Source organism: Cyprinodon variegatus, unplaced genomic scaffold (assembly GCF_000732505.1).
Source record: "Cyprinodon variegatus isolate N-32 unplaced genomic scaffold, C_variegatus-1.0 Scaffold202, whole genome shotgun sequence".
NCBI lineage: Eukaryota > Metazoa > Chordata > Actinopteri > Cyprinodontiformes > Cyprinodontidae > Cyprinodon > Cyprinodon variegatus.
In genome coordinates, this window is record NW_015150655.1 from 92,622 (window position 1) to 105,851 (window position 13,230).

General features: G+C 38.5%; 1 protein-coding gene across 1 annotated transcript in view; it reads right to left on the minus strand.

Moving 5' to 3' along the window:
- rhobtb3 (Rho-related BTB domain containing 3) overlaps positions 1 to 12,693 on the minus strand; it is a 41,033-nt gene extending 28,340 nt beyond the window's left edge. The window contains exons 1-5 of the mRNA XM_015379892.1: positions 11,880 to 12,693; positions 11,398 to 11,629; positions 8,444 to 8,636; positions 2,166 to 2,323; positions 1,873 to 1,981 (exon numbers count right to left, since the gene is read on the minus strand). Of these exons, the coding sequence (XP_015235378.1) occupies positions 1,873 to 1,981; positions 2,166 to 2,323; positions 8,444 to 8,636; positions 11,398 to 11,629; positions 11,880 to 11,881 (694 nt within the window). The 5' untranslated portion in view covers positions 11,882 to 12,693. The remainder of the gene's footprint in view (positions 1 to 1,872; positions 1,982 to 2,165; positions 2,324 to 8,443; positions 8,637 to 11,397; positions 11,630 to 11,879) is intronic.
- Positions 12,694 to 13,230: the final 537 nt, after the last annotated feature.

Below are 13,230 nucleotides of genomic sequence, written 5' to 3' on the forward strand. Positions count from 1 at the left end.
GGGGGGAAGCACGGGCTGCCTGTGTCCAGGCAAAAAAGAGGACATCTGGTCACCCTATCATATCAAACATTTGATGTTTCAATGAGTAAATTCTTCTTGCTATGATGCGTCCTTGCTCAGCAGATTCGCTCGTTTTAAACCAACCAATCGGCGCACAGCTCATCTAAATATTCATGAACATACCATAAAAGTAAGAAAACATGTCGTTTCATTCTGGGGCTTTTAACCAGGCTTGTATTCGGGCTCATACAACAGAAAATATGCCAATTTTCAGCACAACCAATGTTACACACCCTATATGAAGACCTTAGGGACCAGCACCAAATACCCTATAGAATCCTTAATTAAATAACTGGAAAAATAAATAACCCAAATATAACACTGACTATATTTGAAGGTTGTTTAAGGCACTATTCTTTCAGGTGCAAATAATCTAGAAATCTAAATTTAACAATAGGAAAAAATATGTAAACAACAGTTGGATGTATCTGGATACTTCTCAGTATCAATACTTTTAAGGGTCTCATCACTTTAACAACCTGAGTAACCTTACACAATATGCATAACTGATTATGGCCCATTTTAGTATGTTTTGACAGGAAATACTGATTTCCGGTTTAGCCTTGATGTAAACTTGTGCAGTTACTTTACAGTTGTATTTGTAATATTTTTCTGTATTTAAATTTAATGCGTTAGTCAAATACAGCTAGTACTGATCCTTTTTCATAATTGAAAGCTTTAAAATACTAATATTTATTTTTGGATTGTCATTAATCTAATTAAAGGTTCTTATTAATTATCACATACTATGATTTATTCATGAAAATATTTCAATTCATCCATTCCCTGGACCCTGGACAGGTCCCCAGTCCATCGGAGGGCAACACAGAGTCAAACAGGACAAACAACCATTCACTCACACACTCACACCTAAGGAGAATTTAAAGAAGCCAATTAAACTTGGTTAATTTCAATTCATTAATCATCATTGGAAACAATTAGCCAGGGATGGAAATTGAAGAGTCTTTAATTGTTTAGTTCTGATCATGTATTCTGAGATTGAATACTTAAAATCAAATGATCACTTTTTCCCTTATTAAATGCATTAAGACAAATAAATTTTACAATTTTTAGCCTATTAACACACCAACCAAAAGAATGTATTGTACATTGATACATAAATGAAAAAAAAATTCTTGTAATTTCGTCACTTTTTATAAGATTCAAATCAAGACCCAGAAGCACATTTCTTCTTTTCAATGTGTTTTAGTCCCTATTAAAGAAAATAACACCAACTTTGTCAAAATTAGAAACAACATATCAGATATCAAAGAAAAAGGGAACTTAAGATCAATCATAAAAAGTCTGATTAGTATAAAACATTGTGAAATGAGGAAAAGAGTTTCATGATCAAAACAGTCATTTCGGATCTCAGATATGATCCATGGATCAAAACTAGAAAACCTAAATGCACTATTCTGGATAGATATGTAGTTTTTTTTTTTTTATACAGGGAGTAAATACTATGATTATAACTAAAGATAATTCCACACGGAGCACATTGACTCTAGCTACTTAACTCAGTTGTTTTGAAATTGATTAAAATGTCTCTGAAGAAAAGTTGTCCGCCTAGCTCTTTGTCTCTCCTCTTTTTCCCAGTTTAACCGGCAGAATATTGATCCACATAAAACCTTTGTGCTCAGCTCTTTTTATGGCTATATAAGCTCCTGAAGAAACAATCCAGCCAGTCCACTGAATATGCATTAAACACAGCAATAAGGCCCAAAACAAAGGACTGGCCAGAAATGCATGAGTATCGGCTGTTAGAATATGGACAGCCTCCTTCATTAGATGATATAGTATTTCTCTGACCTGGTTGTTCTAAGTGAGGAGGACGGAGCTCATTCACTTTGTTCCCTCGTCTCTTGTCTGGCCTCTCTTTGGCTTTGTGTTTCAGGCACTGAATCATGAAGTACTCCAGCTGCACAAAACAGAAATAGCCCTGTTAAGTCAGCGATTCTTGACCTTAAAAAAAATGCCTCTTTGAATAAAGCAGTGGATTTAAGCATTTACATTTAACTGGGTTTAGAAAAAAATAAATAAATAAATATCAGTGAAATATTTTAAAATGGCATTATACCCACCTGAGCTGCATCATCACTTACCACGCTGCCAAAGTAGCGGCTGACGAAGACATGGTTGAGAGACGGCAGCTCCAGATAGGTGGCCCCCAGGTCCCTGGAGAGCTGCAGCCCTTCACTGTGAGGTACACAGCTGCTCCAGTCAGACGCACACAGTGGACACGTACACGGAGGCCCTTCATCTCAATGTAGAAGAGAAGATGCATGTTTTTAATATTACATTATGCGTGTATTGAACCATCAGTGTAAATATTTGACCAAATTAGCTGCACTAAAACAATGCAATACGCAGCCACTGAAAATGTACAAAGCTTTGCAGCAATATTCATAGAAATCGAAATGTTTTCACTTTTTGTCATGTTAGAGCCACAAACTTCAATGAGTTTATTGGGATTTGTAGAGAAAAAGCAACAAGAGGGAAAAGGTTAAAGAAAAAAAAGCACTATTTTACATACTTTTTAACTTAAAAAGTAAAAAAGTGAATCTTTTGTTGAAACCTTTCGCACCAAGTCTCTTTCTATCTATTTCTTCCAGCTTTGTTCTACGTAAACTTTTTAAAATCCATTTGATAAGAATATAAACTGGATTTAGACCTAAACTTTGACTAGGCCATAAAACAATATTCTGTGATGGTAGTGACTACTGTAGCATGTTTTTCCTGCTTTAATATACATTTTGACCACAGGATTAAGTTGTTGTTGTTTTTTTTTTGCTTCCTCTAACATGTGTTTCTCAAGAATGACCTTGCATTTTGATTTCTCAATCTTCTTTTCAACTTTCAAAAATGTATCATGTCTCTCTTAAAAAGAAACCCACTCCCATAGCATAATGCAGCCCCCACCATGTCTCCCTGAGGAAACCGAGTTTTCAGCTTCATGTGCAGGGATAGATTTCCCTCCACACAGTGTTTGGTTTGACTCCAATAATGTTTGCAAATTTCCTTACATGGCTTGTAGTAAATTTCTGGCTATTTTGTAAGTAATTTTTTTTCTCTCTTCCATTATGTCCATATTTGAAGAGCTCACATCTAGTTGTCCTCTCCCCCGATTCTCCTACCAGCGGTTTGGATCTCTGAACCTTTGACAGACTTAAACTGGACCTCTTTACCTCTTCTCTGCTTAATGATAATCTAACTGGCCTGTTTCTAAGCTGTACTGGACATCTCTTAGTAGGTTAACACTTGCGCCATATTCCTTTTATTTACAGCTGATGGATTAAAAAACGCTCTGTGAGATATTAAAAGCTTGTGAAGTTGTGTTACAACCCAGCTCTGCCTTAAACCTCTTCACGATTTTATATTTGAGTCATCTGCAGTGTTTCTTGGTCTTTAAAAAGCTGATGGTTCATCGATCTCTGACAAACCTCTGAGGCCTTTACAAAACAAGTTACATTTACAGCATACTGAGATGAAACTGCACATAGCTGCGTTTCTAAAGGCATTTTTTTTTATATTGGGTTTTATTCAGAAGTATCACAGTAAGGGGGCTCAATGTAAATGCAGACAACAGTTTGCAGTTCTGTATTTGTACTTGTAAGAGATTGTGAAATCCACATATTTTCATTGAACCTCACAATAAAGTTCAGCTTTCTGTTGTTTGATCACAATAAATCTCACCAAAAATCATTAATGTAAAAAAAGTGCCTCCGTAGTTTTACAAAGTTACAAAGTTTTACTTTAGCAGTCAGTATAGCTTAGCTTGACATTCTGCAACCAAAAAAATTAAACCTGCAGACATGTAAAAATATATAACAGTCTAAGAGAGCTTAATCAGGACAATTAGGCTTTATTTAAACAAATTGATTATTAAGGGTCTTCTATATGGGATGTCAAGTATACCAGGAAGTGCTTCTAAATGAAATTATAGTGCTGGGATGACCTGCTGGAAACACTGCCATGAGCATGAACAACCAAAATGCAGAAACTCTGCATCAAACTTCTTCCTTTGAATAAGAAACACAATCGCTGACTCCACATTTTTGCTTGTGTTTCTATTTCCAACACTCTTTTTTTTTTTTTGTAAAAAATAAATGCTCTAAATGTAGGATTTTTTCTTATTTTATTTTAAAATACATGCCGTTAATTTCTGCATCTCAGGGAAGTTCCTGATGTGGTTAAAGTCATATTTGTGCAACAGAAGTCAAAAGCTTTTTGGGTAATAATGTTGAGCCTTATGCAGCCAGACATGAAGATCCACACTTAAGTCAGAAAGAGGACTGTTGATGAGGAAGCTTTTACATTACAGGCACCCATGATTTGGGGCAGACTTCCCCTGGATGTCAGACAGACACGCTCTCTAGATAGCTTAGGAGAAAAGCTAAAGACCCACTTGTTCTTCCTTTGTTATGGGTCATATGTTGTAGGGATGGGCAATTATTTGCATTTGCAATATAATTGTAATTTTTTTTATTTAATTTTTAAATTGCAGGGGCATTACATTTTTATAGCAAACAAATGTAAGACACCTTAATTTCTCACTGTAGGCCTTTAAGTGGTGATAAAACACTTAAAGTGCGTTTGCAGCCACACAGAGAGGTAGAGAGAGTTGCAGCTAACATGATCCATTCAGTGAAATAGAAGTAAGCACTTTTTTCCTGCAACAATCAAAACTAGACAAGCAAGCTTTCAAGGTTATGAAAAAAGCCTAAAATAAAGCATCTAGAAGCTTCTGGTTAGTGCAAAGGAAATTCAAAATAAAAAATCACAATATTGGTTAAAAACAATCGCAATTTGGATTTTTGTCAAACTCATTCAGTCCTAATCAGTTGTACCGAAATGATTGAATTGTTTTTCTTTGTTTTTTAATGTCTGTTTTCAGCCTGGACAAAACTTAGCTTGAAAGAAAATTATGAATTAACAAATGTTTAACTTATTTTTCTTTTATCGCTTTATACATTTCCTTTTGTGGCACTTCTGGGCTAATTTATCTAAACAAGAAGAAAAAGTACTCAATGTACAAGAGGGATCATGTAAATGGATGAAATCAGCCTTGTGTACAACGTATAGGCACTGCTCAGGCAGAGTACGGTAGAAGATTAGATAGATTAATAAAGAAAACTAGGAAAACACTGCAATAAAGGAAGGGAGAGCGAGGAAGGATGAGCTGGATGTACAGCCTGGAGTCAGAGCGTTTGATAAATCATACTCCTAATAACCTGCAGGCATGACACAGAGATGGAGCTGGACTGAGTGTGTGTCCATGAGCAAGGAGCAAGCGAGGTATGAGTGAGTCTCTGACTTGAAATGACTTGGCATATCAGTTTTACGCATGTGTGTGCGTTAGAATGGAGGTTGGCAGGGGATAAATCTGTCTGTGATTCTCTGTTCATTATCGCTTAATGGATGCCTTAATGCACGTCCAGCCGCTCTCTTTTTGCCACTCCTGCACCTTAGGTGGTCTAAAATCGAGCAGGGGGGAATGCTCTGAGCTCAGCCTGCCATTCTCTGGAGTCATGAGGGGATTGGATAGAAACTCACAGCAGCCACAAACAAAAACACAAAGGCAGCGGTTCAAAGCTGCCTCCTCTCCTCTGCCTCTTTTCTTCCTGCAGCTCTCTGACAGTAGCAGTTCTCTCGTCTTTGAGCAGAAGAGCTAAAAATACAAGCTGCTGTGTTTGATGGGCTTGTTTATGGGATCAACAGGGGTCGGTGTCTCTGTGAGAAAAACAACACAGAGAGCCGCTAATGTAGCCAGCGCACGCTGAACGTTTGGTGCCTAATGTATCAAACTGCATCCGGTTAGGCTGCAGCCAAAAGGCTCTAATCTCCTGACTGGGAGGAACTCTTGGCTCTTGTTGGGCTTTTGAGCCATAGATATGTTTTCCTGCCTTGCTTGCAAAACCTCAAAAATTACAAACTGGGTGTTTTGCTTTAGATACTTCCCTTCAGGGAGGAGTGTGAGCCAAATGCCTGAAGGCAACAGAGAGCAGGCTTAATTATGAGCATCCTCCTCGATGCAGGGAGAACACGCTAACAGACACGAGACTCAGATGACAAGTTCATTTATCCAACAAGGACAAGCCTGATATTATTCTGAAAAAAAAATCATCAACTGATTTTTCAGCAAGCTGACCCCAAAATACTACAACCCCTTGCAAAAGTATTCATAACCGTTTAAAAGTCTCAGGTTGCTGCATTGAAACCTCAGACTTCAATGTAGTTTGAAATTCAATGTCATAAACCAATGAAGAAAAAGCTGAAATGAAAAAAGAGGGACATGGCATCTTTTAAAATTTTTCTTATATAAAAATCTAAAAAATGTGGTGTGCATTTGTATCTAAGTTGTTTAGAGCAACAGGAGCTGTAGGTCTTTGGGGGTTTGTTTCTACCAGCTTTTCACATCATCAGTCTGTAACTTTTGCCATTTTTTTCCTGCAGAATACTCCTATAAATGTCTTCAGAAGAAAAAACTGAGCTAAAGTGAAATTGACTTCCAGTTTAAGCCTGTTTTGTGTTTTTTGCAAAATAATTCAAGCTAAGTCCAAATGGATTCGATTTGTACGGAAGCCGAAAGCGGTCATGTCCCTCCTATACTTTGTCACGGTGGTTTTCTTTAAGAAAACGAGTAAATTTTCTCACTATCTAAAGATAAGAAAAGACATTTTCTCATGATAACGAGATTATAATTTTCTCATTAGAAAGCCGCTTTCTCGTCAAGATGATTGGTGTGTTAAAACTGATTACATCCTTCAATACCTCAACAGTGGGAGAGGATTTATAAGTCATGGCAGCCTATGTGTAATTCTGTAAATAATTCTGGGTTTAACTTTTAAGTAACGAGAAGACGTTGTTGGTTTGATATTCTCTTCCAATTTTGATTTTTAAGCAATTAGACCTATGCCTCTGGCACCTTAGCGCAGGGTGTTTTCTGAACAGCCCCGGTGTTACGCCTGCAACAGGTATAAGATGCATTAACCCCCAAAATGAGTCCAGATTAAAGATTTTAATTGAAAACCAGTCAGATTTTTTCCCACTGTATCCAAATCATCCACCACGACATGACAATGAGGGAAAAGAAAAAGAAACTAAAAAGCTGATTATTTGCACACACGTGGTACTGCGACTGCACAACAGCGGGCACCGTAGGCATGCATGGACTGGAAATCCAGGGCTGTTGGCCAGCCTTTTTCATTACTCATACAGGTCAATCATCTCGTTATCTCAAGAAATCAATAACTGTTTTCTTGTGATAACCAGAGAATTATCTTGTTATCTCGAGAAAACAATGAATGGTTTAACCGTGATAACGAGATAGTTATGTCATTATCACAAGAAGGCAAAGGGAAAAAAAAGACTAGCATGACCGCTCTCGGCTTCTGTAGATTGGTACTCTAATTGGGCCGTTTTAATATAAATGTTTTTAATATATAGATATAGAGATATGCCATTGTTACTCTGGAGGTTTAAGGGGGTTTTGCTACCTTGCAAGCAAGAGAAATTGTCACAAAAATCAACAAACTCCAAAAATACATCTTACCAGAAGGCAATAGATTCTGAACCAATGTGTTTGACGTCAACCAGAAGATGCAGGTGAAAGCAAAAATGACTCAGCTATTAGAACTATTTTAGCAGGAATATCTTCTATTTCTTTTTTTTTTTTTTTGCTTTTGCACTGTCTGTGCTTTCCTTACAAACGGATGTGGTAAGAGCTTGATTTATCAGTTAACACCACTATTTGTGAAACAAATCAAGAATGTGATACATCACAGCTGCAGCTGCTGCTTCGATTGGCTAAAAGCTCGACATGGAAGGCAGGTGCCACATGGTGATTTACCCAATCAGCTCTAAGAATACTGAATGTCCCTCCATTCTTTCTACAGAAGCCTTTCTACAGAAGCCTTTCTACAGAAAGAACTACAGCGATAAATCTGGCTTATGTCAGGAGGTGTTTCCTGCTGAAAGGTGAACTCCCACCACAGTCTCAAGTATTTAGCTGCCTCTAATAGGTTTTCTTCTAAGATCTCTCTGTATTTAGCACCATGCGTCCAACAAGATTCCTTCTCCCTGCTTATTAAAAGCATCTCCACAGTATCATGCAGCCAGGACCATGTTTCACTAATGGGGATCATGTGTTCAGGCTTATTTATTGGGTACTAATTTGTGGTGTCCTTCCATAAATCCCCATTTTAATACACTGAAATCTGTGGTTGTATCATGAAAAAATGCCAAGAAAGGAGTTTTATACATGTCACTGTACAAAAATACCAAGCAGAGATTCTAAGAGATTCTCTGATTTGGTCCTCTGCTCTGAAACAATGCCTTCCTACCCAGTCAAAAAGCACAGAATAAAAACGCACATGCTCACCATTCAACCGTGCTCCAACAGCAACAAGGATGACAGGCACACCCCAGTGCCTCAGAAGCGGGCGAAGCCTCGGGGCGTACCCATTCCTGACCTGCTGGAAGGCAAGCTTGTCTGTAACAGCATATTTAATGACGAGGATGTCAGCCTGCTCCAGAACTTTCCGCACGCTAGCCCAGTCGCTGTCCAACAAGTCCTGGAAAGTTAAAGAAGTTGATAATAGAAAGAGATGGGGGAAAAAAGAGTTATCTGTTGGCCCAACATGCAATATAAATCTCACCTGAGATAACACTAACCTTTTCCCTCCAGTCTGAAAGCCTCTGTATGGTTAGCTCCAGGGACTTTACCCCCAAGGACCTGCATAAATCTAGCTGCTCTAAAACCAACCCGATTCCACTTATTAAACCGAAAAACAACACACACTTGAAAGCTAAGGTCGATTTGAATAGAAAATTGGACAAAAAGATGCAGAGAGCTAAACCGACGGCATACCCCTGATGTGGACTGACAGAATTACAATAGGACGTGTGCAGAGCTGCTACAAAACCACAACAACAGAGCTTTCATTTCAAATTCATGGTTCTGTTTGGAACAAAAGGTCTTTCATCTGGGTTTTCTTGTGCATTGCATGTTAAAATATCGTCCTCCAAGAATAGAGAGGTTTTTACAAAGCCTGCAATCAGTGTTGGAAAGGTTTGGGAATATGAAAATAATGTGCAGCACGTCTTCAGAGGAGCGAAAGACTGAACAGTAGGCAAAACAGCGACTCACTGAAGAGACATGCTCTGTCATTAGGAAAGTGCTCTGAATGAAAATGTACATCACTGTTTTGTGGCATGTTTGCCATCTTTGACCTTCCTGCCTTAAAGCAAGCTGGATTTAGCTAAATCTGTTCTCAGGCGGATCTTTTCTTATAGTGACTTACATATGTCCGCCTACCTGTTGACCTTTTCATAATTGGTAATGATACCCACCAAAAAAATTAAAGATACTGTATTTGTAGTTTTTTTTTTTTTTAAGTCCAGACTATGCACAGCGATAAATCTTTTAGGGTATGCCTTCATTATCTTTGTACATCTAGATGCTCAAATGTTTTCCCATCCTTCTTTCCAGCTGTAGCGGCTAAAATCCTGGTTTTTATGTGAGCTCAATAAAGATTATAATGCCGATCTTTAGTTTGACTTATAATAAAGTCATTTAATATAACAACAATATCCATAGTTTTACTACTTGCCTTTTACATGAATACATAAATAGGTGAACCTTAATCAAAATGTACAGAAAATACCTGTAAAATGTATTTTCTTAGTAGGATTTAGGTCTGGACCATTCAAGGTTTTAGGTAATATTTAGCTCCATCCACTACAAACAATTTTACGTGCAACTGCTAAAGAGAAACATCCCCCAGGATAATGCGGCCATTGTTTTGCATATGCAATGAAAATATTTTGCCCGTCAGGGGCGGAGCTAGATGGGGGGCCAGGGGTGGCCATGGCCACCCTTTGCCAATCATTGGCCACCCCTACCATTTTTTTCACCCTCTAATACAGACAGTGGCAGCAGTAATACTATCAAGAGGAATTTTTTAACTTATTAAACATAAAAATTTTTCATATATTAATAGTTACTTGACAACTAAAACGCTGTGGTTAATTATGCACATCAAAATACTAACATTAAAGTTGATATATACAGAATTTATGCTCTTTTAAGACCCTAATTTTGTGTTATATGGGGTAAAGAGAAAATTATGGCTCTGCAAGTCATCAAGGAGTTTTCAGTTAAATCATAGATAAATAACTACTTTAATAATAACTTAAAAATCCATTTCATTAAGATATTAGTGCATGTCATATAAAAGTAGGTAAGAAATTACAATGGAAAAGATGTTTGCCCCAGACATTTTGCCCACTATACTTTTTATTTAGACAGCATGGATGTTTAAATATATGCATCTATTTGTAATCAAAAGACTGTAGGAAAGTATAGTTTATCTTTATTTAGAAAATATGGACGTTGTGCTCGTTCCTGTTAGAACAGTGTGCCCTGAGGTTCTGGCGCCTATTCGCTTTCGGCCACCCCTCAGTTTACATTGGTTTTTGACCGGCCACCCCTATTCAAATTTTCTGGCTACGCTCTGGTGCCCGGTGCTACTGGATTGTATTTTAGGGTCTTAAATGGGATAGATACTCTACAAGCAGTGGCGGTTCTAGACCAAATGTTCCAGTGGGCCGGGGCCGGGGGATTGGGGGGTGGGGCAGCATGTTTTCATGGGGACACACAAAAGAATAAAGCAAAAAAACTGGGCAAGATATTCAAATATATTAAAAGAGCTGCATGAAGTGAAATTTCTTCAATAAGGTTTAATTAAAATTATATGTCTTCTAACTGAAAATATACATTTTTGGTTAAAAATGTTCATTTGGATTATCGTTAAAATAAAACTAAAAATCCCTTAGCATTAAAAAACAGCAACTCAAGAAATTGTAGCAACATAAATATATAAAAAAAAGAATATTAGGTCAATATACATTCATCATTTAGGTATTTATATATTTGTAACTTCATTTATGTTAAAATTAGAATTAGAACTCAAGAAAAACTGATAGATTCAGCTGTAAAACTTTTTATTTGTTTTGGGGGGGGAAACTGATGAAAACTGGGATCCTATCTCAATATCATTGAAGCTATTAATTTATTGTTTTTAAATAATTATTAAAACAGAAATTTTTAAAGAAAAAAAATTAAATAGATACAAAGGACCTATCAGCAACCATGTCTGCTCCAGCACTTATCATCATTAGAATTTCTCTTAGTATTATGTCTTTAGTACAGGGGCCAGGACATGATCTACAGGCGCACTGGCCACCGTTGGCCAATGTCTACAAGCAACTTAAGCAATTCAAACAACGTCTTAGTGAGGAAATGAACCCTCCATCTGGTCCCTTGTGTCTTACCCAACTGGGACAATCCCGAACCACAACGGTGACGTCTCCAAACACGCGCGAGGTGTACTCCATGAAGGCAGGGTTGTTCACGCTGCCCTCCGGGTCGCAGGGTCCCACCAGCGCTCCGTGACCCAGGTAGCTCCATAGCAAGCCTCCCTGCAGTTGGCCCTGGCCCATGGGCTCCTCCCCGGGCCCGACTCCTCCGGGACACTCGCTGCCCAGAGCAACGATGTGGATGGACCTGTGAGGCAGGCAGCTCCAGGGTTAGACTATTCATTCATTTCTATCACGGAGACACTGCATCACCTGTTATGTCTGTGGAAATGACAGAGATGGAGCTCACCAAGGCCTTTATTACACCTGGGAGGGCATTACGGTTCAGTAAATCAAAGAGTCGGACAACTGTTTTCATGCAGTGATGAATGGATGTAGGATAAATAAAGCATGATTTCCTTCTGTGCCAATCAGTTGCAGCGTGTAGATGAACTTACATTGTGTTCTCCGCGGTTCTGTCCAGATGCTCTGCGCTAGATGTCCACGGCGCGTCTCCACGCCAGTCTGCAGTCAGGCTCTTTTTCCGCAATGAGCCGCCGATAATCCCCCCCTCATCGGTGGCTGGCCCCCCGGGAGCCCGGGCTGCTGCACGGGGTTCCAGCGGTTACTCGCATCTCTCTGTCTTTGTTATTCATTCATAAAAGCGGAGCTCGGCACCGTCCCGAACCGATGGACCGACCGCAGAGGCGCACCGGACCGGACAGCCAGCAGCAGCAACAGCAGCAGCGCCCATGGGCGGCCAGGCAGACAGCTTACCGAGCTGATTTCCACCGATCAGAGCATCAGCTCAGCGTCCGGACATATGGAGAACAGCGATGTGACCAAAACTAAACAGACAGAGAGGAGTATGGGCAGCGGACCGAACCGCGTCTGACTCAGCAACACGCACGAGGACACATGCGCTAGAGCGCGCGCCACTTCCTACAATCACACTGAGGCGTCCAGGACATGGTGTGGATTTTGTTTTAGTTTGTTCCAAATGTTCAAATTTATTTCCAACATGGGATGTTGTTCTTTCTATCCATTATTTAATGACAGCGAACGAAATAGGCAGATATAATGTTCAGAAATGTTGTTTACTCTGAGAAAATGAACATCTGGCAACACCACTATCCGTCTGTTTTTTAAGCTTTGATGTTAGATGTCAACAAATTTGACATAGCATCCATTCCAAAAAAGCAACCTATTAGGCATGGGCGCTTCTAGACATGGGCCAACGGGGCCAACGCCTCTGGAGAACCAGTGTAAAAATACAAGAATTGAAGAATTTTCTTCAAAATTGTTTATTTTATCTTTATTTGCACAGGTTGGTAAGACAGGATGGTGTACATTTAAAATACGCAACAACAAAAAAAATGATCATATACTTAAGTTGATAATTATCTTATTCTTAGGGAAGAAATTGTAATTTATTTTGCACATCATCTTATTTACCTTTTTAGTTTAAGGGTAAATATGCTTATCTTAAGAACTTTTTATATCAGTTTTTGCTGTGCAATACCAAGATGATTTTTTTATGATGATGGACTGCACTGCTATCTTAGATTGAGCCAAAAAAGCTTTTTGATCTTATATTAAATTATATATATATATATTTCTTATTTTGAGAATTTATATCATGATTTAAAGAAGTTTCACTAAGTGCACCTGGCATATTATTACTCTTATTTTGCGTAGACTTCTCAAAAGAAGATAATTAATTAGTCTTCTCTTGTTTTGTGTATCAATCATGAAACAAGATCAAAAAGATTTTTTGGCTATAGAGCCTGGTTAGAGGGATAATTGTTC